Source organism: Aricia agestis, chromosome 3 (assembly GCF_905147365.1).
Source record: "Aricia agestis chromosome 3, ilAriAges1.1, whole genome shotgun sequence".
Taxonomy (NCBI): domain Eukaryota; kingdom Metazoa; phylum Arthropoda; class Insecta; order Lepidoptera; family Lycaenidae; genus Aricia; species Aricia agestis.
In genome coordinates this window covers 21,878,488-21,905,848 of record NC_056408.1, presented here as the reverse complement: position 1 = coordinate 21,905,848, position 27,361 = coordinate 21,878,488, and the positions used below count along the sequence as shown (strand labels likewise).

The 27,361-nt window shown below is 38.7% G+C and overlaps 1 protein-coding gene across 1 annotated transcript; it reads right to left on the bottom strand.

The window, feature by feature from the left end:
* Window positions 1-634: 634 nt before the first annotated feature.
* LOC121725706 (kinesin-like protein KIF3A) lies at window positions 635-27,313 on the bottom strand. Its single transcript, XM_042112766.1, has 14 exons — window positions 27,139-27,313; window positions 26,636-26,848; window positions 9,892-10,097; window positions 9,087-9,217; window positions 8,685-8,884; window positions 8,135-8,332; window positions 7,682-7,812; window positions 7,377-7,429; window positions 5,404-5,537; window positions 4,831-4,907; window positions 4,184-4,364; window positions 3,233-3,469; window positions 2,637-2,756; window positions 635-1,410 (listed from the first exon to the last, which is right to left on the bottom strand). The coding sequence occupies exons 1-14, from the start codon at window positions 27,142-27,144 to the stop codon at window positions 1,276-1,278; spliced, it is 2,022 nt and encodes a 673-aa protein (XP_041968700.1). The 5' UTR covers window positions 27,145-27,313; the 3' UTR covers window positions 635-1,275.
* Between the last annotated feature and the right edge of the window lie 48 nt (window positions 27,314-27,361).

Below are 27,361 nucleotides of genomic sequence, written 5' to 3'. Positions count from 1 at the left end.
GATAATACTGAAATTCCTTTTGGAATGTGACTAGCATTTGAGAAATAAAATAATTTTAATAATAATAAAGTTTAAATAATTGCACGAAACAGCTGCAATTTTTGCTGTGCAATATAACAGTGAAAAAATTTGCAAATTTAAAACTTTACCACTCAAATAAATAATACTTTTACCTACATAGTGAGCAACAAATGTGCAAATTGTTTCGAACTTCCATGATTGTAAAATTATTATGAATACATTACTGCGTGCACTATTTGTTTTTTAAGTCAACAGAAAAGTATTTTTCATAATGGTTTTCAGAAAACTTATTGTGATATGAAGGCTTAAATGCTGCCAGTAAGTAATTTCATTTCGTCGTCTTACAAAAATATAGTTTGGCGTGACAAAACTCACATCAAACACTACAAAATTAATTGTGTACTTACCTACAAGCGTTACTATGGCGTATTATAAGGGAGATCGCAGACTACAGACTTATATTATAATATTATGTTGCGATAATTTATACGCGACTGGCCTACAATAGTTACAAGATCTTGCTATGCTTGTTATGCTGTATCCACACATGCCGCCGGCTTGTACCGGCGGCACGGTCGGCGGCCCCATAGTGATTATATTCTCTTTGGGCGGCCCTGCCGCCGGCTTCGTTGGCAAGGCAGTCTGAAAGCCGGCGACAAACCCGGCGGTATAAGCCGGCGGCATGTGTGGATGTGCCAATAAGCATTTAGGACGATGTGTCGAGTTAACTTCTGCCTGTTGTAATATATTAAATTAATGATACGATCACGTTGCCGAGTTGTGTGAAATTTGATTGTTTCATTGTGATTTACTAAATGAGGTTAAGAGTAAAAGTATACAGTAGCTCAACCATGAGTTAAAAGCTATAGTATTTTTCGATACTCGGTACCGACGACTACGTAAATTTTTAGTATGGCAAATTTTACAGCGCCTCTAGCGATTACTTGCGAAACTAAAGTCGCCATACTAAATATTTACGTAGTCGGTATGGAGTATCGAAAAATACTATAGCTTTAAACTCATGGTTGAGCTACAGAGCTACAAGAATTAACAAACGCCGCCGTATTGTAAGTGTCATTGACGCAGTTGTTTTGCATCCACGAAGCCAATGTTATTCAAGCGCCATAAAATGCTGGCGTTAGCAAAGGCGTTTTCTGAGCACTGTCAATATTATCCTAGACTCTAGTATAACATCAATCTATGACCTAGAGTCAGAAGATACTTGTAGCAGCTGAATATTGGAGCTGAGTGTGTCTACTGCCGCTGTCTGAGCGCCGTGTGCGGGCGTGGCACGGCGGACGCGTGCGGGCGAGCGAGCCGCGACGGCGCGCGCGCGCCCGTCACCGCGCCGTACGATAAGTAGCGGTCCGACAGATCTGGCGGCTCGAACTGTAATAGATAAACGAAAATCATTAAAAACATACCTACACAAAGAAAAAGTTTTTCTCTAAGTAATCTATACTAATATTATAAATGCGAAAGTATCTCTGTCTGTCTGTCTGTCTCGCTTTCACGCCAAAACTACTGAACCGATTGTAATGAAATTTTGTACACAGATAGTCTTTAGCCTGAGAAAGGACATAGGCTACTTTTTTACTGGAAAAAGGTGTTGAGACTTTATAGGGGGTGTTTATGCGTAAATTTAGATGCTTGCTCATACGTATTTCTATAAGAGGTGGTACCATGTTGAGTTACATTTTTCGATTCTTTCGATTGTTAATAACAATCGAAAGAATCGAAAAATGTAACAATTTGTTATACATGAACTCACCTACCAACATACCAGAAACAACAGCCTACCAATAATAATAAATACTAAATAGTTTATGGGTAAAGCTAAAGTTGCGTAATGCAGCTAAGTTGTGTAAAGCTAAATAAGCTTTAGAATTTGGTATAAAAAGTTTAATTAAAAAAAAATGTTATGTGCACACTACACGGTTGTTTTGGGTATTTTGATTTAAGGGGTACCTGAGTTTTAAAAAGCTTTTGACACCAATTTTGTTGACACTACGCGATATAAACTGAAGTCCACGCGGACGAAGTCGCGGGCAACAGCTAGTCTTATATATAAAAATGGATTTTCAAATGTGTTAGTCGCGCTAAAACTCGAAAACGGCTGAACGGATTGGGCTGATTTTAGTCTTAAAATATTTGTAGAAGTCCAGGGAAGGTTTTAAAGTGACACGAAGTTCACCGGGACAGCTAGTTACTTATATAAAAACTTTTTCTTATTAGGGTTTTGTATCGTATGTGTATAGTGTGACATTAACATATTCATCGTGTTTTTAAAATTCGTTATACAGTTCTGACAACCATCCGAGAAAGTTTTAGATATACGTAGATACAGACAGACTTACAACAGACTACAGACGGCTTGTTGATTGTTAGTAATGAGTCGTAGCAAAGTTGACCATAAAAAATATAAAAAAAACTTGAGAGGTATCAAGGGACACCCGGACGGAACGAAGTTATAAAAAAAAACGCCATCTAGTTGACGCCCAGGAATACTATCAACGCCCTCTGTACTTCGCAGGTACTAAAAAAGTGTCGACACTTTTGTATCGTGTCGTTACAACGCGCGATTAGGAACTTCGTTCCAAAAGTAATTTACTTACTTGCGGCGCGCGTGCCGGCTGTCGGGGCGGGGCGGCCATGTTGTTGCCGGTGTACGCGACGCACCGCACCTGCCACTCCCCCAGCTGCTCGTTCCAATGCACGTATTTTTCGATCAGCGCCTGCAATTTAATTTAAATGTATGTTAACACATGTACTTCTTTCGTGCGGGAAATTCGTAGCATAACAAGGTAGAATAAGGTAATGTGTAGAGGTATGATCAGAGTAAAATTCGCAAGAATAGGAATACTGACAGATATGCGACGAAATAATATATTTCTTTGTCAACATATCGCTGCTGCCCTCTCTGGTACTCACTCCGTTCAAATGTACCATTGAAAAAATTGATTCATCTAGACACGCGGCAGCGTGTCAAGCCAAGTTCCAGCATAACAGAAATGGCGAGCAGCACCGTGTGTAATATTACATAGGCAGATGACGGACCTATGTCATTTGGTCGGGTTACGTGTTGGTCTTGGTTGTGATCTATCGGCTGGATTTGACATACCGCGACCAAATTACATAGGTCTTCCGTCGACCTATGGATCAAATTCTCTGATAGTACTTGGTAATCTATCTGCTTGAAGTCAGAACGCACCTGGTACTCCTTAGGTATGTACGCGTCGAGCACGATCTCGGCCAGCTGCAGCTCTCTCCGCAGCGCGCGCACGCCGTCCAGGATGCCCTCCATCTCCCTCTGCTGCTCTCTCTGCTGGTCCGCCAGCTCTGCCTTGGCCGCGCTCAGCAGTTGTACCGCACGCTTCAGTTTCCGGGACTTCGCCGCGCTCTCTTCTTGCAGACTCGAGTAGCGCTCCTCGATGTCAAGACGTTCAGCCTGTAAATAATTTCATGTTTTATTTCAGATGTTCAAGCAGAATCTTAGTTACAAATTTTGAATTCATGTTAGCTTGTCTCTGATTCTAAAAGGGTTATTTTATTATTTATTATTGTATTACAGTACATGTTAAGCGGAGTCCACACCGCCGTTTTTCCATACAAACGCTGTCCCCTGTTTCCTCTCTGGATAATGCCGGTAGAGTTATGATTTTTTTCCTGAATATCTATGGCCACTATTAGCATGTCCCTATGTTTTATTTTTTTTCATAATTGTATTATTAAAAAAGATAAGAACACCCAAAAACCCAAAAAAATGGCCAGATTTTCCTCTGTGTTCAAACACCCAGAAAACAAAACTGGCTAGAATATACAAAAAAAATAAAACATAGGAACACAGCTCAAGCCTTGCTTTAATTCTTATTGAAAAAAGTACTTTAATCGGTTAAGTTTTGGAGAAGGAATCAGCGGACAACGAATCGAAGATTTTCTGTTCTTTTATTAGAACTTTTGTCTTGTTGTCTTTATCGCGCTCTGCGGTGGGAGACTTGAGATTGGTGAGACAGCAATACAGTTTCAATTTCTCTCGCCCCTGGAATATCCTCTTAAAGAGATCTTTAAAGAGCGTGACGCTTAACGTTGGTTACAAAAGTCTATATTTTGTCTCCCTTATTTTCTGCAGCGGCATTTTTCTCCAGCAGGTCGCAGCACTTACCTCCTTCTTCTGCAGGTGCTTCTGCAGCTGCAGCTCGACGAGGCGGCGCTGCTCCAGCTCGCGGGCCGCCTGCTCCAGCAGTCGGCGCTGCGCGTCCGCCTTCTCCAGCAGGTTTTCTCCACCAACGAGCACCTTGGACTCCAGCCGGCTCAGCTTGTCTCGGAGCTCCTCTTGTTGTTTCCTGTAAATAAACAAATCATGCACGTTAAGGCGCTCCCACACAGCAGTTATATAACGTTATAATACATTGTGTAACACATTTTATAACATCGTGTAACATACGCTACAACATGTCAAAAAATAAACGTGTCTTTTGTTATAATTTGCTAAAAAAAGTTAGACAAAAAGTTATCTAACGTTATGTAAGTATAACTAACTGCTGTCTGGGAACACCTTTACACACAGAATAGCACGGAAGCCTTATATTCCTTGATAAAAAGTAAAGTGTGTCCTTTCCAAAGTCTACTGCAAAATCTGTCATAAACTGCAGCAGTCAGTCCATTCGAAACAAAGAAACAATACAAATTAAATCCTTTATAATACTAGTACTTATCTATATTATGCATGAAACTTGTATTTGATGATAGTTTAATAAACATAATTTGTCTGTTGTCGAAATATAGTTTCTTTATTAAAATTTTACTCACTTGGTGCGCTGCAGCTCAGCCCGCTTCTCTTCCAGAACCTTCCGTGCCTGGTGTGCCTTCTCTCTGTTTAGTCTCTCCTGAAAATTATTTATATTTTCAGTCTCTCTCGGCCTTTTTAGTCGATTCGTCAAAGAAGGCATGCAAATGCATAGGGTACATGCCCAAAAATGTCAAAGTATTAGAGAGTAGAGAAAACTAGACAAATTTTAGACCTAATTTTTGCATGATAGTTTCGGTTGGTTGTGGTTGGAAATGTTATGGTTCCACAATCACCTGTTATTTCTAGACTACACAGCACGTAAGTATTATACTATGTAAATATTGACCCCCCGGCCTTTAAGTGTTGCTAGCCAGTGAAGCTGAGTCTTTAAAAGTTAAAACCCAACTATGTCAACATCACCACAATGCCAAACTATGCCAAAACCTTCAAGAGAGCGTATTCCCTCTTAAAAGGCCGGCAACGCAACTGCACCTCTTATATTGCGAGTGTTCATGGGCGACGGAAGTTTCTTTCCATCAGGTGACCGGTTTGCTCACTTATTTAAAAAAAATACTTTGTCCATGGGACTCTACCTTCTCCTCCCGGCGGAGGTGTCTCCTCATCTTCCTCTCGTCGGGGTCGAGGTCGTCGAGCTCGGGGTCGGTGAGCGTCGCGTCCGATACCTCGCCCTCCGATATACCGTCTAGTTCCTCCTCTTCTTCGATCTCTGTGTTAAAATTATTGATTATTGCAAAAAAATGTGGTTAGAAAACCTAAGTACTCTCTGGGCCGTAGACTATTCTCTAGAATCTTGACTGTAGCCTAAAAATCATAAATTATTCTTTTTTTGTGAGACACATACAATTGAAATTAAGGTACGCTTATACGGGCAACTAAAATTGTTCAATTCCAGTCAATTCTCGTCGACTACGAAGTCACGACTATATCAAGCAATTTGCCGCAAGAAACAGCGATAAGCAGCAATATTGCGTAATAAATTGCCTGGAATTTGCAAGCCCATCAGATATGCGTCAATTCATATCGCTCAATGTCACAGGGACATTGAGCGATATGAAATATCTGGAGCAATTAAAAGCAACATCGTCGAAATAATTGCCGCAATTTAGTGAAAATCGGTCCATTTGTGTCGCCGAGCAATTATTGCTCGTGTAAGCGCATCTTTAAAGAGATTTTCCGATCTTTGTCGAGACTAACCACGACCGACAAAAATTCAACAGAAATGCCACTTTATGACATAGGCTATAGGTTTCATTTTCTACCGACATTGATCTAGCGACCCATGCTGATGCATGCCCAGGTAGCACAAAATTGCTGAGTAGCGTCTGTGGGCACGTTTTTTACATCGCCATTTGCTATGAAAAATTGATATATAAGCTTCTACTCAAGCTCTACATGACCAAATTGGGCACACTTCATATAGCAAATTATTACTATATAGAAACGAAAGAAGTTTTTTCCATTTAGGTCGCTTTCACGTTACCAAAAAACATAGATAATAAAAATCTGAAATATCACACGACTATAAATATAATATGGCGACTACAGAATTAAATAATTTTTAAAACATTGACGTATTACATATATTTTATGAAAATTGTTACTCGCCATAATATGAGCCTAATTTTATATGCTAATTAAGTTTTACTGTTAATGTATCTATGAATTATAAGAAAATTTTTAATGCGCTTCTAATTTTCGATGGTTTCATAAATTGTATTAATAATTAAAACATATTTTTTATATATTTTATTTTTTATTTGTCACTAAAAGCTGAAACTAAGTTTCCTAGAAGTCTAAATACCTATTCGGTTAACAAAAACCACTGTTAACTGTTGCGTAACCGAAATTAAACGTTAAAATCGATAATTCATAAAATTAGCAAAAATTTTGACAGATTGCACTCCATCAAAACCAATTAAAGGTCTCTACACTAGCATATAATTCACCTTTCATGACTGTTTTTCTTATGAATGCTATATAATTCACCTTTTTTTCCACTTAGCACTCATAAGAAAAACAGTCATGAAAGGTGAATTATATGGCGGTCAGCAAATATTAATAGCTTCTAGGCTATATTAATAACTTCTTTTCATATGAAGAGAAGTTATATAATTCACCTTTCATGACTGTTTTTCTTATGAATGCTGAGTAATTTGCTTTGAAGCAAATTACTCAGCACCATGAAAGGTGAATTATATGGCGGTCAGCAAATATTAATAGCTACTAGGCTATATTAATAACTTCTAATTGGCGAAAAGCTGTATAGATGGAACTTACTTGGCTAGAAATTACTGTATTGGGAGCTTCCATATGACAGCTGTGTAAAAACGCTATATAGACGTCTACAGCGTAATTTTACACAGCTTTTAATGAAAAAATATAGTTGGCTATGTAATATGGCGCTATTTGGCTCTTTCTAATGTAAATCACCGCTATATCACTGCAATATGACCAAAAACGATATAAGCCAAATCTTACATAGCATTTGTGCTACCTGGGATGATTTGTATTGGCGTAGAGTAAAATAGCTGTATCAGTTACGTACCGTTAGCAGACTCCTCCAGCTGTTTCTTGAGCTGATCGATTTCTTGTTGGAATCTGTTATACACAAATAACACAATTAAAAACCAATTTTTATCCAAATCCTATAAAGACACCAATACCTAATGAAAACGCTTTCGTCATAACAGTTTTAGCATTTGCGTTGCGGTATACTCTGATTTGTAACCGACTCACAAAATAAGGTTATGTTTTCGACCCGTAGCTTTTGAATATAGATTTCTTTTTCAATGCGCGCAGTGTGAGTGTGGCGTATGTAACGTGCATGTGTGTGTGTGTGTGTGTGCGTACCTGGTGAGAAGCGCGTCGCCGGGCTCGCTGTTGACGTGCGTCTTGTTTTCGATGTTCTTGGCGCGGTTGGCGTACCGCAGGGTGCTGATCGTCTCCACGTAGTTGCACTCCGCCGGACCTACTGTTGCGATCTGTAAAACGTTTAAATAATATAGATCCCAGAGCACGTACAAATGTGTCTATTGACCTACAAATCTACAAATCAACAGCTACAAATCTCTTTTAGTGGAATAGGAATAAAGCACTATCGCGTTGCTATTGCGTAGCCGAATAAACACGATAGCAGTGTATTTGTGCGCAAGTGAAATATATGCAAAATATTGGTCTGCCAATATCAGATAAGAACAGGTCTCTAGCTGTCATTTCAAGAGATGAAATAGAATCAAACAGCCCTTCTAATGACGTCGAATATAAACATATCAAATATTAATCATAATAACAACACCAACTCACCATAACAGTCTTAGAGTTCCCGCCCAGCGAGTCCTGCAGCAGCCTGGTGAGCTTGGAGTTACGGTACGGTATATGAGTGGACTTGCCGTCCACCAGTGCCGAGATTACGTTACCCAGCACCGAGAGCGACTGGTTGATCTTAGTGGCCTCCTTGAGTCGGGTGCCTGTCGCCTGAGTCTTACTCTGCCGCTCAGAACCCTGGAATTAAAATAAAAAAACACATGATTTATTTGAAACGCGTACGTTCAGATTTATTTTAAATTATCATTGGCAGTTCCTAAACTACATAATATTAATGTTCTTATTAGTGTTCTTTTGCCCATTAAAACCAATAAAAAACATCTGTCAAACTGACAGCCGCTGTCATAGTGGCAGATGACACCTACCACCAGGTCGACGAGGTACAGCTTGCCGCAGCCGACGTGCGGCTTGCCGTCGGCGCCGCGGCGGCTGTTCTCCACGGCGATGAAGAAGATGGCGTGAATGCGGGAGCTCTCCACGTTCAACTGTCAAGCTGACAGCGGCAGTCACAGTGACAGATGACACCTACCGCCAAGTCGACGAGGTGCAGCTTGCCGCAGCCGACGTGCAGCTTGCCGTCGGCGCCGCGCCGGCTGTTCTCCACGGTGATGGAGAAGATGGCGTGGCTGCGCGAGCTCTCCACGTTCATGGCGGTGGCGCCGATGTGCCGGTTCCGGTTGCCCACCGCCATTATCTTCTCCAGCTCGTCAGCATTGTGGACAACGTAGCCTGAAAAATTACAATATTACACTATAGAACTAAAGTATAGTTGAACAGCTTGAAAAATACTAGCAAATTCGGACTCGTACACGAAGGATTTCATCAGGCGAAAAAAAAACCAGTGCTGCGAGTAATTTACGATAGCTTTCTCTAACACCTCAATCGCTGTATAACCCTTTTGTTCCTAAAGACACCAGGAATTAGTACTAACCGGTCAGGTCTTTCACGAAGACGCCAATGTCCGGGCGCTCCTTGACCTCCAGGCTCTGGTGCGGGTTGTTGCCGAGCAGGTCGCGGACCTCCTCGTTGTAGATCTCCAGGTACGTCACACACACCAGGAACCTGACAGATAGGACATAATATTGTATAAACATTGTCTTTCACACTAGATTTAAGGTTTGTTTCACCACTTACTGATCAGTGCCGAATAGTCTATCCACAGCTTAACTTGGCAGATAAATTATTAAGGGCCTGTTTCACCACCTTCTGATAAAGTGCCTAATAGGCTATTCACAACTTTTTTGACAGACAGAGCCTTATCAGGAAGTGGTGAAACAGGCCCTAAGAATCTGACAAATAAGTTGTGGATAGCCTATCCGGCACTTATCAGAAAGTGGTGAAACAACACTTTTTGATAAGTGCCGTCTGTCTGTTCTCTCTTCACACACAAACCGCTGAAGCGATTTTGCTGAAAGGCATGAGGATACTTTGAGGAAAGGACATATCCTATGTCCTTTCCTGGGACTTTTTGTCCCGGAAAAATGTACGGTTTCCGCGCGATAAACTAGTTTTGGCGCAAAGGAGTTGCGAGCGGCATCTAGTAATAATAATAATTCTTTGTTTGACAAGAAAGGTGATCCATACAAGCAGAGTTAACAATACAAGAATAAAAATAAAAATAAACTAGGAATCGAACCCTAGACTTACGAGCCTATCTTTAAAGCAGTGAACCACAGGGGCGTGGTAGCATATGAATTCTTAATATTATAGTATCAGATATGTTTTCAACAACTTACTTCTCATCATCATTAGCCTTGGCGATATGGCTGAAAATGTGCGCGAAGGAATTGGGTATGATGCCTCTCAGCTCTGGCGCTGAGTTGGATCCGGCCATGGTGTAAGTCTTGCCCGTGCCGGTCTGTCCGTAAGCGAAGATGGTACCATTGTACCCACGTAGCACCTGCTCCACGATAGGACTCGCGGTCTGGACATAGATGTCCATCTGGAAAGACAATACGGCTTCATTATGATTGCGCCTTTTGTCAAGTTGCAATCGCCGAGTACAAGAAATCTTTTAGGTAACTTTAAGCTCTTTGTATATTAATGGATATTATGTCGGCACTAAATATAGGCGAACGCGTTGGCCGGCGCGCTGGCCCAATGTGTAGAACGGGCGTCCGCGCGTTGGCGGTAGGTATTTCGCCCGTTCTACACATTGGGCCAGCGCGCCGGCCAACGCGTTCGCCTATATGTAGTGCCGACTTTATGTATACCTCTAGAACAGCTATACTTAACCTGCAGCCCGGCACCGGCACTCTGCCAGTGGCACATGAGATTGTAAACAATTTGAATTTCTTGCCCGCCGGCAAAATAGTGCAAATAAGCGCCAAGTTAGAAATAGAATAGATAACTAAAAGATCTATCTTCTTTTGTCCACTAATAAGTCGCAAATTTTGAACAACGTTATTTTTTAACCTCAAATAATTATTTTGGTTGCGGCCCGCGACACCTAGACCAAAAAGTGTGTGTGGGCTACACACACTTTTTGGTCTAGGTAAGTATAAAAAAAGGTTGAGTACAACTGCTCTAGATGCTTTGGAAAAACCGTTTACCGTGACATACATATCTATGTTGCTGGCTTTGTCGGGATGGAAAAGCAATTCGCCAGGGTTGTGACAGCCACTGGAGCCCCATTAATTCGTTAGCCCTGACTGCTGTCTTATTCTTCATTAATTAAGAAGGCGGGATATGTAAAGGTATGTTTTAGGTAACAGACTGGTCTTGCTTTTATGATCTAGGTATTAACAATAACCATATTATTTAACTAAAACAACACATAGCATTACATTACAAGTTTGTAGTTAGATGAACAAAGCTGTAATACGCTAGATGGATTTGCATAGTTGGAATATGACATTCTAACCTTTGAATTCACATCAATATTCAATACAGATTGGTATATTGTGTATGTAGATCTACCATAGAGGATGAATCATTATTGCATTTACGTGTGAGTCATGCAATTTCTGAGTTGAGTGAGTGTGAGTTGAGTGCTAAGTTTTTGAGATCGGCAAGATATAAACAGCGTGTAAACCACGCATTATAAAGTTCCGAACAGACGGTCTGGTCGCTGGGTAGACGGAATTTTAAAAATAATAACCTTCCTATTTTACTGTCGTGTTTTAAGACCAAAATAGCGATATTTTTGTATAAGAGTGAAAGAGAGGCACACAAATTAGCAGACCGTGTTAAACATTTCTCTCTTTCCATCGTCTGGACTTTAGGTAAATATATACCTAGACATACCTATATTAATGGTGTATGCACACATAATATTATGTGGGGAAGTGTGTACGTAGGTAAATAAAATGTACCTCTAGGTATATTAATGTCTTATGCACATAGTCAAATTACAAGGTGGTAACATGACGACAGCGATGAAACATAATTTAAACCAGTTGGCAAAACAAAATCAGTCGATTACTTATACCTTTTAAAAACAGTAATTACAGCACCATTAATGTCAGTGGACTTAGGTGACAAGCCGAACATTGGTGAGACCTAATTGCAGTCATTATGTCGTCATAATGTTTGGTTAGTGGTTTATAGGTCGCTCTGTTACTAAACTCTTTATCAGATAGTAACAGATATTCACATTTATTTTACCCCTGTAAAACCTTTATGCTCACAACCTTAGGGCCATTTTAAAGGACACATAGGACAATAACTCTGAATTAAACCATATTTAAGCTATTTTCTTCAGAAAACATCAAAGGCTTTTGCTTAAACTGAAAGTGGATAATTATTGCGTTTTCCCCTTTTTTCAAAGGTTGTCCCAAATCCCAATTATGGAGTCTAAAATGACTATTGCCATTAATTTAATTAGTAACATAATATTGCAATAAAGTTTTAATTCCAACGTTGTCAAATTGGACCAAGTAAGTCCATGGTATAAGCTCTCTGAGTTAGCAACAGCATTTGACCTGTAACTGGCCACTAAAAAAATAGGTCGTCCATTTTGTATCTGTGGGGAATGTAAGATGGCGCGGCAATCAATAGATGCAGCGCGCAGTGGTTCGCGCCGCGACCTACTAACACACATCGCGTCAAAATCGTTACATCCCTGCGCCCAGTACCGGGCACCGGCAGCTGTACCCTTTGTTCTGATGTATGTTTGGATCTTTGTTACTAAGTTGACCAAATGACCAATGCTAAAGAACATATTGGCAAATAGCAATGACACACCACTGAACAACAATAGTTCACACCTTTGTTTTAGCTCCGTGGTTCACGCCATGAAAAAGTGTCTGAAACATGTAAATGCAGCTGCCCCCCCCCCCCCCCCCTACAAGACCGATCGATCGTTAATGCTCACGAGTTTCATACCTAAACGTGGAGCGGAGAGAGTTGCGAGGTGAGATGGGAGGCATTCAATACCACTTCGCTCGCTCATATTTTGTTAAAAATCACGAATTCGAAGTCTATGATTTTCTTAATCTGCCCATGGGCCGGTTTTAGCACTACCAGCGCCCTTGGCGAGATTTCCTCGGCGCCCAGGGTGCTGATAGTGTAGAAAAAATTTGGTGCCAGTTTTGTTTGCCTTCAGCGCCTCTTTCGGCGTTAGGGGGGGCGGCGACGCCGGTCGGACTTAATAAAAATCTTAAATATATGTATAGTAAGTACTTATAAAAGTATTAAATATATTTATATTTATTACGGGGCCAGACTGACGTGGGGTGAAGCGTCCATAGATATTATTATTATTATTAATTTGTACTTTTCAGCGCGAGTTTCTGCATATACGAAGGTGCATATTCCAGTTCTTTTATAAAAGCAGCAGCATTTAATAAAAGATATTGGTCTACAGCTGGCGCTTAAGAGGACACACCAGGGGCTAGAGAAATGAAAAAAAAGTACGTGTAATATCTATAGCTGTCTCCTTTACCTCAAGCCTATACCGCAGAACGCGATAGAGACAACTGCAGAAAATCCAGAAAATCAACGATTCGTTGTCCCCTGATTCCTTCTCCAAAACTTAACCTAATTAAGTAGTTTTTTCATTAAAGATTAAAAAAAGGATTGAGCTGTGTTCCTATGTTTTGATTTTTTTGTATAATCTAGCCAAATCTGTTTTCTGGACGTTTGAACACAGCGGAAAATCTGGCCATTTTTTTGGGTTTTTGAACGTTCATATCTTATTTAATAATTAAATTATGAAAAAAAAAGAAAACATAGGGACATTGTATTAGTGGCCGTAGATATTCAGGAAAAAAATTATAACTCTACTAGCATTATCCAGGGAGGAAACAGGGGACAACGTTTGCATGGAAAAAATGGCGGTGTGGAATCCTCTTAAGGACGCAAGATGGATCAATCTATGCACAGCAGATGATTTTGTTTTTGAATAACTCCTATGACTGCGAATAACTCATATGACTGCTTATGTTAGAGAATTTACACAAAACTTCAGCAGACATCGGCCATCTGGCAGCCTCATAACTCATAAGTCATAACAAAGGAGGCGCTCCTTAAAATCATAATACCTTCTCAAAAGTTTATAGCTTACTTATCCGACTTGAGTTAATTCCCCTAATTCAATTATTCAGTAAATTCAGAAGGCGTAATGCCTTTAAGTCATTTATTTCTGAAGCTTTAACTGTTTTGATAACTCAGCTGCGTGCTACGGACCTTTAGAAGTTATGACGAATTTGGCTAATCTTAAAAGGATTTTGCTTGGGGAATACTAAAAGGTGTTACAAAGTTCGATTATGATTATGCGACCAGATAAGCCAGATACTAAATGTGTAACAAATAACAATACATTTTCCAAATTCCAGCGTATGTTATGACTTATGTCCTTCCCGAGTCCTGATCGTTTTCGGTTTTGTAGTTTTGGAACATATTCGATGCGAATAAACAAACATAAGAGCTAATCTTATCCTGTAAGCATAGGGCAGCTCGTAATGACTTATAATTTTATAAACTATACATACATAAGTATACATATTGGAACCCCAAAACCCTCCCCCTGGCTACGCCCGTGCACTGAAGCATAATTTCCTTATGCCTGTCTATTGTCTAATGCCTGGTTGTTTAGGATAGGAGTTGATTAGTTAATGTTTTGACGTAGCCCAATGAAAAGCGCTAGTAAACAGATAAGCCTGGATAGCAGTAAAAATTTATAAGTAAGAAGAAACAACTATTAGCAGTACGACCGCCTATTTGTACAGTTTCTTTTAATGTTAGTAATTAGTATCTATTAATTATAGTATAGAATTTAGATTCAGTTTGTACAAATTCTATCTTCTATCTATAAATTAGTTTTCTATCTATCTGCCTCACAGACCGGGCATTAGTTGTATTTTTTCTATGATAAATTTAAGCAGCGTGTGCGATGCGATTATTGATTCGGTGTCAAATGGGTCAGTGGGGCAGCGGGCAGGCCGCGTGATGTAGGAGGCCGCAGCCGCAGGGCGGAACCGTCCTACAAATTACCGATTACGACACCAGCGGCGCTGAGGGACTAGAAACAGTTTCGCGCAATACTACTGATTTACTAATGATGTGAAGATGGATAAGGATTTATAATCTTACTTAACTGATGTGTACCTAACGTCGGAATCTAGAACTCCTTTTTTAATTCTTTTAAATGTCCCGTATATATGCCTAGTAGTATAAGCAGGTGTCAGGTATGCCATTACAGTATAAAGTAAGCTGAATTTAACGCATTGGCGAAGACAAACGTAGCAAGTATAAATATATGTAATAGTACCTAATCTATGCGTACACCCCGTACAGGCCTTATAGCTTATATAAGCTAGACTTAGGTTATGGGTGTCTGAAATTTATTCAATCAACTTTATTGTAAACGGACTAGGCAAACTTAAATTCATCTTAAACGCCATTATTATCAATATAGTGGGGTCAAGCAGTCATCTAAGCGTTTGAACTTAGAAGTTAGAACTTAGATTAGAAGGGAAAACTACATCGCCTTCAAAGCGACAGATACCGCGCTCAAGGCGAACCGAGCGTGAGGACGCCGCCGGGTCAGGGCGAGGCTATCCGGTACACGAAAACCTATTAGTTCCAACTGGGACGTCCATGGCCTGGTTTCATAGCTGGAACTGGTGCTGTTCTGCTATTTTAATCCAACAAGTGGCAACAACAGCTAGCAGCTACCATTTAGTTTGGATCTCATTGAACAGCAAAAGAGTATTCTCATCATATACTTAAGTAATATTCGTTGCGCGTTGGTCTACATTTACCTATCGTTTGTACTTTTATTGTTCGAAACCAAATCTAAGCTGTGATGTCAGATTTTAATAACAATATCGGACTACTGATAAAATTCTTCAGAAGCAGCTTCAAAAACGGTATTTTGATTTTGGCATGAAGCTTAGGAGTGGCCTAGTATGTAGATAGTATACAACTTGGACCTAGTACGTCCGTGGCCCATTTTAAAACTGTACAAATTGGGTCTTGGGATCTCAATGACCTATTTAAAAGCTGCTCCAGATGGGAATTGGGACGTCCGTGGCCTATTTTCTCTATCGGTGCAGCGTAAGGCAATCAGTCCATGGCAGTATTAAAGTTATACATGCGGGCTAGGCATGACTACAAAAAATGGGGAAGAATATTATACTGACAGATTTTACAAACAGATCACAGATTTCCATGTCAATCTGTAAACTTTGTTTATTCTTTAGAAATAAACCTCTTCTCTGATAGCCATGGTAAACGTTGTAACTTGTAGGCACATAATATTAGCCTTTTTAAAACGTCTAAATAATATTAGCCTTTTTAAAACGTCCAAAATCAACTTTTCCATTGCCCAGCAAATAAACCCTACATTGATCATTCTAAGCGATGGCAATCCTAAAAACACTTAGCTAGAATTAAGTTATTCCATTGGCCAGTTAGAATTGCTCATGGCCAAAAGTTGGCAGGCTTCAAGGCTTCACTAATTGGACCATTAGGCGTCCGCGGCCCTTCAAATATGTAACAAGTTATCAGGAATTCTGTTGGCGAGTTCTATTAGGTCTCACAAAGGGGCGTTATAGTTGGTCGGTACACGAAACGTTCGTGACCCAATTTAACTATGGGCTAAGCCACGAGTCTGGTCACAAAATTTCTTTTTTACATTCAATGTGAAGTTGCACTTTGTTTGACTTATGAGTATAGCATAGTATGCCCTAAAGCGCTGTTAACTTTGGAGTCTAGCCCTAAAGCGCTGTTTGCTTTAGGGCAGGGGTTCCCAAACTTATTTTGTCTACCGCCCACTTTGAGAACAAATTATGTTTTAGCGCCCCCATTGTTTCAATAGGATACTTGACCTATATTCAATTTCATTGAACAAATGCATATTTCTAGTAGAACTTGGCCTAGGAAACCTTATTTCACCCTTATCATCAAATAAAAGCTTATGATTGATAAATAAAGTCGATTTGAAAATATGATTTTATGAAAATAGGATTTGTACTGACGAAAACGCTTTTGCGGTACTTCCGATTTGGATGTGACGTCATCAGACTCGTAATTTAATATCTTTTATTTATCGTTCTCGCGCGCTCGTTATATGGAAGTTTGTTTGAACATACATAAGAATAAGCCTAGAAAGATTTGTAAAATATATTTTCTTGAATAATTCAAATAAAACATCAGTATTATATATTATCTCCATTCATTGTAGACGGAAAATGAAATGGCCAAAACTTTTCTCCAGAAGTTTTCAACATTACAAATTATTTCTAATTTCTTATTTAATTCTTTTATAATTTTTGGCCACTTTTAGACTCGTACACACATAAATTTTTTTTCAATAAAGAGTCTAAAATACAAAACGTATGACGTCACACTATGGCGGACAGTGTTTTCGGCGCCATTTATAAGGCATATTTTTCAATCAACATCTTTTTATGGGTTTCTACTGTGTAAAATATTAAAATATTAGTTTTTTTTGTGAAAATGAAGGATTAAGAAGCGATTAGCATGAAGAAAAAAATTAGGTCAAGTAGCCTATTTAATGCTTCGATCATGGGAATCACAGTCACAATAGATACTAAATTATTATGCGGCCGCCGGGGGCCGCTTGGGGCTTGGTGGGATGGCATCCAGATGAAATAAATCGCCCCAAGCCTCTACACAATGCCCCCATTTTTTATGGGTCCTACACCGCCCTTTAGACCTTCAGCGCCCACAAGAGGGCGCGGTTATCGCCCACTTTGGAAAAGGCTGCTTTAGAACTATGCCCAGTTTGGACCCTAATGCGGCCTCTACTGCAGACTACTTCTGCATAAGCCATAATTCATGGCATATCAGCCAGCAAATTATGTATTTACTCTGACCTTCGGAATTTAGTTTCTACTTTCTACCCAAATGCATCAAAGAAGGGTTATGTTTTTTATGTATATTTCTTTAGCAATTGGCATGCTCTAATGCTTAAACAGCTGGATTTGATCCTAGAAGTAACTTGGTACATCTTTCAATTTTTTAACCTTCAAAAAAATGAGGTGGTTGTCGATTCGACTATAATATATTATATATTTTTTTTATGAAATAAGGGGGCAAACGAGCAAACGGGTCACCTGATGGAAAGCAACTTCCGTCGCCCATGGACACTCGCAGCATCAGAAGAGCTGCAGGTGCGTTGCCGGCCTTTGAAGAGGGCATAGGGTAATAGGGGAGGGTAGGGATGGGAAGGGAAGGGAATAGGGGAGAATAGGAAAGGGAAAAGGGTAGGGGATTGGGCCTCCGGTAAACTCACTCACTCGGCGAAACACAGCGCAAGCGCTGTTTCACGCCGGTTTTCTGTGAGAACGTGGTATTTCTCCGGTCGAGCCGGCCCATTCGTGCCGAAGCATGGCTCTCCCACGTATAAATAATGTAATATAATATGTTTTAATGGTTGTTTTTTTTTATACATGGTTTCATGACCCTAAGACTGGTGTATGACTTCATCATTGGTTTTAGATTAGCAATAAGACGTACTATGAAGATTAAAGTCAAGACTCCAAGCTCCAAGTTCCAAAGTAGAGCTAGATCTATGTCCAATGTCCATGTATGGCATACCGCATGCCTCATAAGATTTCATACAAAGAATATTTGGCCGTGCCGTGTCGCGTCGTTTCGCTGCGGTGTAGTGTCGTCTACTGCGGTCTCACTTTAAGCCTCCCTGCGGTCTCACTTTAGGCCCCAAGCCAGGGCTAGGGTTACACGCCCAGGCCACGTCAGTACAGTCATCAGTCTTAAGACTTCCGCTCGAATGATGGCTGAAGAATACATACTAAAGAAATTTTCAGTTAGGCGATTATTCTCACGTCATTCCTGACCAAACTGATGGACTGAATTCAGAAGTGTTGCCAGACCGACCGTGTAACCGTTGTCTAACCGCTGTATATCCGTCGCTGCCCGTGCCCTACTTGCGTTATCATACCGATAAACCTATTAGCTGTGGTGATACGTAATATAATGTGCCCCGTATTAAGTATTATCAATGGATCTTTCATACTGTGACCTCGTTGTATTAGGTATCTGTCTGATGTGCGCTGAAATCAAATTATTTAGTAACAATTTAGTATCGAAATTATCTTACCAACGATGAAGGATAGATCCACCTCTGCATAGTGAGCACCAAATTTTAAAATACTTACGCACCGAATCACAACAAAAAAATATTTGAATGGCACTTTTATGACTTCTTCAGAAAAGGTCACGTTGAAACGAAAATTAGGTTCCTGGCATAGACGGCTGTAATATTGTCGGAACCTTTGTCCAGTGATACCTTATTATGTTTGTACAAGTTAGTTAAGTTACGTATAGATGTAAGAAATTGTTAAACTGTAATTCTGTAGCCTTAAATATGACGACGATATGGTCGCCTTTGTTTGTGAACCAAGTCCTGAATAAGGAATAAAAAAGGCCGCAATCTTTGATCAAAAATCTGACATTCTATGATCTATCCCTAAGCCCTATAGCAACAGATTATTATTAAATAGATACTACGTAACCTATAGCCTTCCTGACAAAGATCATGCCGTCATAGTTTCTAATTTTCTATGATATAAGACATAATATCAACTCATTAAATTAAAATGTTAGGTACTAGAGAAGCGGCCCCCAAGTTCGTAAGTTCGTGCATGCGAAAGGGAAACCTGAGGGAACTACATTTTCTCGATTTCCCTCCCATTCGTCAACTCATCTGTTTAGGAATAATTCTATGCAAACAAACGCTTTTCTCTTTATTAGTAAGTATAGATCTATATTCGAATTTGAAAGACAAATAGAAAACCGTATCCTCTGTCGGGACTCTGACAGTACGCAAGCGCACTCGCTCGATCGATAGCAGCGGGAGGACCGACTTAATATTACAAACCTTTCACCAATCCTGAATTATCAAAAACCTTTGGAGATTTTGTAGATAATTCTTACCGATTGCCAAAGCAGAGGAAGATGAGTCCTATGGGTTGAGTAGAATGTTGTTTCTCAAAAAATACTGTGTTTGCTAATTTTTGCTCTATAATGGTACGGAACCCTTTGTGTACAAGTCCAACTCGTACTTGGCAGATTTTTTTAAATTGATTCACTAAACTAGACAATACACATTTACAACTTATTTCTAAATACAAGTTAGTAAGTATCATAACGTAGTGTACATCCTTCTTGAAGTGAATACTACATGCAAAATAAATCTAAGTTACAAAAATGGTGCTAAATTCTTGTTACCTAATCTTTGCTTACAATTTTATGTAACTTATCTTTGAATAATGAGATAGGAGTACCAAAAATATCGATTTCACCGCAGGTCTTATTGTATAAGGCACACATTCGGTATAATGGGGAGTTTTGTCCATAATTTGTGTGGTGTACAGGTATGTCAAAGGTTTTACTATTTCGAGTACGGCTGCCCGGTCGAGGAACTGATAAATTGATCTTATTTAGAAGTGGGGTGCTGTCTAAATTCCCGTTAATTAATTTATGTAAAAAAACAATATCGGAGATGCGACGTCTATGCTCCAGTGAAACTAAATTGAAGTGTACTAATTTAGCTTCATAAGAAATTAAATTTTGACAAAGGTTTTGAGTGTAACATAAATGATACAAGACGTGTTTTTGCAGTTTCTCGATTCTCGAAATGTGGGCATAATAAAATGGATTCCATATTTGAGAACAATATTCAACAATGGAACGAACATAACAGTTAAAAAGTATCACCGGTATTTCTGGATCTTTGAAAAACTTGGTCTGTCGTATTACAAAACCAGCCATTTTAGCAGCTTTAGATGCTATACTATTTATATGTTCTCGAAAATCTATAAGTTTGCTATCAACTATAACACCCAAATCATGCATGGAAGACACTTCAGTTATAGGATTGCTAGAGATATGGTACATGTGACGGAAAGGATTACGTTTACGTGAAAATTTTATATAATAGCATTTTACTACATTTAAATTCATACCGTTTGACGGGCACCAATGAGTCACCTGGTCAATATCTCTTTGTAGTAAAACTGTGTCAGCCATACTTCCTATAACTCGGTAGATTTTAAGATCATCGGCGAACATTTGATAATTGGATGTTAAGTTCAAACTAAAATCGTTAACATAAATTAAAAAGAATATTGGTCCCAAGTGAGAGCCCTGGGGCACACCAGACGGTACCCCTAATTTTAACTAGCTGAGACCGGTTTAGAAGATAGGATTCACACCATCTCAATAGGCAACCACATATGCCAGCATGAGCTAACTTAGCAATTAGGATTTGATGGTTAACTACATCAAAAGCCTTAGAAAAATCAGTATTTATGGCATGAACTTCTTTTTTGTTTTCTAATGCTTCATAAATATCCAAGACGTAACCTATCAGGTTTGATGTAGTCGATCTACCCGGAAGAAATCTGTGTTGATTTATATCAATTTTGCTTTTGTTGTGAAAATATAGCTAGCTTGTTTTTCACAAATTTTTCAAGCAATTTACCCATTATTGACAAAATTGATATAGGTCTATAATTTGCTATCTAATAGAATTATAATTATCTAATAGGTTTTAGGATTAGTTTTTATGTGACTTGAATTCAGTTTATAGAAAATATAGGCAATTTATCATTTGGGAAACGCTGTTTACAGTTTTCTATAACTGAAATGCAATTTCAAATTTTCAACTATTGACTAGGAACATCAAGACAGAACATAGGTACTATTGTGTTGTATATTGAGTAGGTACGTTTGAACCTAGCCTTAACCATGTACAAGAAATACTCTATTCTTAGCTACTTCTACTTAAAAAGGTAGAAGTTCTACTAATTATTACCTTTATAGGTAATTAGTAGAACTTAAAAAGGTAGAAGTTCTACTAATTATTACCTTTATAGGTAATTAGTAGAACTTCTATATAGGTTCTTTTCAAACATCAAAGGAACCTTCAAATTGGGTGTCATCTCACGCTTGGCCGCGCTATTTAGAAGTAGGTGCATATACTCAATATTTGAGTAGTTTTTGTGTTATATAAACGACATCGGAAAGTAGGCCGCGGCCTTCGCCACGCCGCAGCCGACGTAACGCGCCGTTGAAACGCTCCGTAAATGCTCGGTCACTCATAGCTACTATAGGTTAAACCAGCTATACTCAACCTGCGGCCCGCGGGCCACATGCGACCCGCCGGGTTCAGTGGCCCGCGTAAAGTTTAACCATTTTAAAAATCACGCCCACCGGCAAAATAGTGCAAAGCTGTGAACATTTTGCCACTTTAAATTCGTGAAGAACATCATTTTTTAACCATAAAAAAATTTAGGTTGCGGTCACACACACGACACCAAGACCAAAACGTGTTTGTGGCCCGTATAAAAAAAGTGTGAGTACCACTTGTTCGAAAGGAGAGGCGAGTCAGAGAACGTCATAGATATTTTATGACTGATACAAAGACTAATATGAAATCTATTCTCAAGGTTTTGACTACGTACGCGTACTTGAAACAAAAATGGTTTTCACACTATTTCTTGAGAATAAAATAAAATTTTATTATAGATTTTACTAAATTATTTATTTATTAATTACACTTCTTGCACAATGTACAATGGCGGACTTAAAGCCATATGGTATTTTCTACCAGTCAACCATTGGGTGGTAACAGAGAGAAATTAGACTGAAACAATCGAACTTGACTGACGATTTAAGAGGAGTCCACACCGCCGTTTTTCCATACAAACGTTGTCCCCTGTTTCCTCCCTGGATAATGCCGGTAGAGTTATGATTTTTTCCTGAATATCTATGGCCACTATTAGCATGTCCCTATGTTTTCTTTTTTTTTCATAATTTTATTATTAAAAAAGATAAGAACGTCCAAAAACCCAAAAAAATGGCCAGATTTTCCTCTATGTTCAAACACCCAGAAAACCAAAACTGGCTAAAGTATACAAAAAAAAAAAAAAACATAGAAACACAGCTGAAGCCTTGCTTTAATTCTTAATGAAAAAAGTACTTAAATCGGTTAAGTTTTGGAGAAGAAATCAGCGGACAACAAATCAAAGATTTTCTGTTCTTTTATTAGAACTTTTGTCGTGTTGTCTCTATCGCGCTCTGCGGTGGGAGACTTGAGATTGGTGAGACATCAATACATTTTCAAATACCTATTTTCAATTTCTCACGCCCTTGGTGTATCCTCTTAAGTCGATGGTGTAAGCTTCGACCAGACACTAGCGGTTATTGTTATACCAGTGCAGCCTTCAGTGCAGCGTTAAAATATGCTTTACTACATAACTTAAAACCAGGAACGAGAAAAATATGATATTTAACCACGGACTAATACATAATTTTAAACCAGACTAGCACAAATGGTAGGCCCACTTGTACACACACATTGACTGACTTTTCTGAGTTTTTTTAACCGGAGTTTATCTTTTAACTAGAGATTTGCCGACTAGTCGGTAAAGCCGACTATCCGGGTACTTTTGTAGTCGGCGAGTAGTCGGCAAAAAGCGCCGACTATCCGGCTTATTACTTTTTTATTTGCTATAATTATTGAAATAACATTAAGAAATACCTTGATTATTTATAATGTGTTCATATCACACTTTATTAGTCTACAGTCTACACATTTTAAAATTAAATGAAGTGTTTCCGAAATTAGTTGCTAGTAAAGAAATATTATGTTTTTAATATAGTTCTTAACAACAAATTAGATATGTATTATTAGATCAAGATTGCAGGTATAATGTATTATGAAATATTTCCTCAAAACCATTACTTAATTGTATCATAAAAAAAGTAACGTACGCGAAATAAATTGCTTTTGATTGGCTAGCATCAAAAAAGTAACCAATCAACAACGCTAGTGAAAACATAAACTCCTATCAAAACACCTCAGAAACCGGGCATAAAATGCCTAGTCTAGTGTAGGCCCTAGAGTCTAGACCAGGGATGGGGAAACTACGGCCCGCGGGCCATCTCCGGCCCGCGAAGGCTTGAAATCCGGCCCGCGACCATCAAACAAAAACCAAGAGAATATTTCGTATTGTTAGTTGTTAGTTAATAAAAGTTTAATTTAATTACAATTTCTAATTTCTTTTTTATTCCAACAGTTATTTTGTAATATTTGCACAATAAATTAGTGTTTCAGAAAATACATAATATTAATATTTGTATTTCAGTACTTAATTAACATAGTCAAAAATGCAACAACTTGGCCCGCCATATATTTTGTTAGGATTATATTGGCACGCGAAGGAAAAAGTTTCCCCATCAGGGGTCTAGACTATAAAATGTATTGCATTACAAATAATTCTCTTTGGCCATATCACAAAAGCCAATGCAAAACAAAAAGTATTGAGTCTACAAAAACACATTGCACAATTATTACTGTTTGAATTGTTACAAAACTGTTGACTGGTGGTTTTGACTTGAGCTAGTCTTTGATATTTGATACTGGCAAAACGCACTGTCGAGGTTACTAATTATTATAAAAATATATTGTAAAAGTATGTGTTTAGCACAGACATACATCAAGATAGATACCGCATGTCCCTTCATTTGTATGAAAACGAGCTTGCCGCTTTTTTCCTACCTACTGTGACGTACCAATGATAAGAAACATATCCATTATCAATGCCAACGTTTCTATTCGAATTTCTAGAGCTCTATACGATACAATTAGGCATTTAGGCATTTTTAATATTCCGATTGACTTCCGATTCCGATAGCAGACATAGAACAGACTTTTGAAAGATGAGCATTGCTCGTCGTTTGGGAACGCGATATGGCACGCGAAGTACATACACATACGGTATCTATCTTGATCTATGTCTGTGGTGCTTAGGGTGTTATTACACAAATATCTTTCGACTTTTTTTATAACTCCATGAAAATATCAATACAAGGAAAAATACGTTCAAAATATACTTCATAATATCTTTGATCAAACTATTATTCCTATCTTTCATTCTCAAAAATTAATCTATCAAACAAATCTTAAAGGTGGTACTTATTAGCTATGTCCACACCTCCACACTACGCACTTTCATCTGCAATTTTCGTCATCTTCTTTCATTCAACTTTCGTTTTGGCGCATTCAATAATAATTGTATGCGTCACCGAACGCAACGCCAACATTGTCATTTTTGTTTTTTGGATACGGTCAGAGGGCATGCGTCGCGGGCATGCCTCACGTTCGCTGTTGACTGCGCTATAACGCTATAACGCATGCCCTTGAACAGAAAAAGGCACAGTGTGGACAAAGCCTTTGTACAACTTTCATGATGGTTTAGTGATGATGGTGTGTAGACTAAGCTCTTTCTAATAACATAACATTAACTTACATTCAATTTCATGGTATTGATTTACATTCAATTTTATTCAATGACATTTTTACTTATTGACTAGGCATATTCTTCTTCTCAAGTGTTCTTCAAGTTTTCAACGACGTTAGACAACATAACATTCCCAATGCATTGAGCAGAGGCCAGCCCTGTCTTGCATCGCCCGCGGGCTTCGCCCCGGCACGCAAGATGCACTTAGAATGTTACATTTATATCAGCTTCTTTCTTCTGTCTTTGAAATTTGATTTAGTGTGACAGATGTATCATTGCAATGTATACTATTTTTTTTAATTCCATATTGAATTCCAATTTTAAACTACATTACAAAAGGGATTTAAAACATGGCAGGTTGAACATAAAATTAACATTTTTGTTTTAGAATGATGCGATTTTGAGAATCATTAAATTTTCTTGTTATTTTACACTAACAAGCAACACAAAGTCACATGGTACATCTGTCACACTGCATGGTTTTCTTTGTTTCTGCTTTTCTCATGTGGTTTGTTCATTCAACACACCCACCATTCGACAAGACTGAAGGTTACGAACATCGTCAGTCTAGAGGAATGGCAGATAAGTCAGAATGCAACTTGTTTTCTTCTTGGTTCTTCTAAATCTTCAGCAGACTGATGGCTAGACTACAAATCAAATATTGATGGCTAAGAAGTGTACATCGCAAGTCAAGTTAAACCAACACCAAAATGAACTAAAAATCAATTGGCAAATATAAAGTAGTATAACTTGAGAGTCGAAATTGGTTCTGAAGCATCAATATTACAGTTTATGTTAAAGTATTAATCAATTTCAAATTCAACTTGGCATTAAAATGTTGACCTACTTTTACTTATGTTGACATCAAAGGTGTCTTTGAGTAACACCTGTTTTGTAAAAACACATTGTGCCAGTATCAAAGTTACAAAATATCAAACTTTCTTTTTGTGAGAACAGAATTTCAAAATGTGTGTTTATGCCTCAAGCCCCAAGCGGTCACCGGCGACCGCAATAACAATCGATAAGCTATTGTGTCTGGTTTTTCCTCCATCAAGGTATTAACCATAATATTCTATTGTATTGTTCAACAATACATTCTATATTTAAATTTATAGAACAAAGAATACATTTATGTGAGAATTACATTTAATTACTTTTAAAACATCTGTAAATATTATCTGCAGTTATGTGATATGGCAAAGTAATAAAATTAAATTGTACCTAGTTAAAAATTTTAAACATTTGAGGATAGATAAGTAGGTCACTCTTATCTTTATTAAACATGTAGGTACTTCCTAATAAGATTAGCCCAGCTACAATGTTGTAATTTTCAAACAAAGGCTTAATAGAATGAGAAAATAACAGAAATATGTATAATGAAGTTAAATAATATGATTAGCAAAATATGTAGTTACGTTAACAGATTCTTTATCATTGATCAAAGTATCTAATAAAATTAATAATACAAGTATAATTGTATTCATCACTAAACATCACTGCCTACTTCTTTTGTAATACAAGGTTAAATGAATATTTAATTTAGCCTTTATTGTCACTTCCTAGTTACACTTCCTATTTGAAGTTCACATCAAAGTATATCAAACTTTAGACTAGTTGAACCTTGATAGTAATAGTCCCAAATTCCTGTAGTATCCTAGACTACTTCAAACCTCGAACGTTAAAACCGCAAGTCCCTATAATTGTAGAATGTCTACAATTCGCGCGGCAATAGCTTACTTACCTGGGAAGTATTGGAGTCGAAGACGGCATCGTAGGCGTAGATGCGCGGGGGCTCCGGAGGGTTGACGCTGCTCCTGTTGACTGCGATCGTGTTGTTCACGGAGTCCACCGATACGCAGTTGTAGGACCCCTCCAACTTCTCGCGCTGGTCCATCGGACGCACGCGTACCACGACCCGAACATTCTCGACCGTCGGCGCGCCCGACTCCGCGTCCTAAACGTACAAACGTATTACTGAAAACCTACACGTGCCGCGGACCGTGGCGACTATTGCGTAGTTACCGTACAAGCATGACCCTGAAACTATGACTCACTTCACTATGGCGTGTTAGAAAACGAAAGCGTTCTAAAATAACACAAACCTGTGTACTGTATAACCCCGGAGCCAAATGCGCCTTCTTATTGGAATGATTGTACCGAATTGAAATAAGAATTTGGCAGCGCCCATCGCACGCTTCCAGGAAATCACATGGTGAAGTAGCTGAGAGTTAGGAAACTACTTACAGGCATGGTGCACGTTGTCTTTCTGCAACTTCAGCCAACGTAGTGCAGGTTACCACATAGAACAGAGTTACGTCTTTGTTTGTCGAATATTAGTTAAAAATCAATACCAACGACCTACTTTTCTGCGAGCCCTCGATTTTCTTTTGAAGAAAATAAAATGACAGGAAATGAGAATGTTGCCAGCTTTTAAAATAATCAGTGTTGCAACTTGCAAGTACACGCC

Bases quoted from the DNA above. Each gene is read 5' to 3' on its own strand.
- LOC121725706 (XM_042112766.1), bottom strand. The intron at 10,098-26,635 runs GTAAGTAAGCTA...TTGTCTTTCCAG, and splicing joins TCGACTCCAATACTTCCCAG to ATGGACATCTATGTCCAGAC. The intron at 3,470-4,183 runs GTAAGTGCTGCG...AATTATTTACAG, and splicing joins AGCACCTGCAGAAGAAGGAG to GCTGAACGTCTTGACATCGA.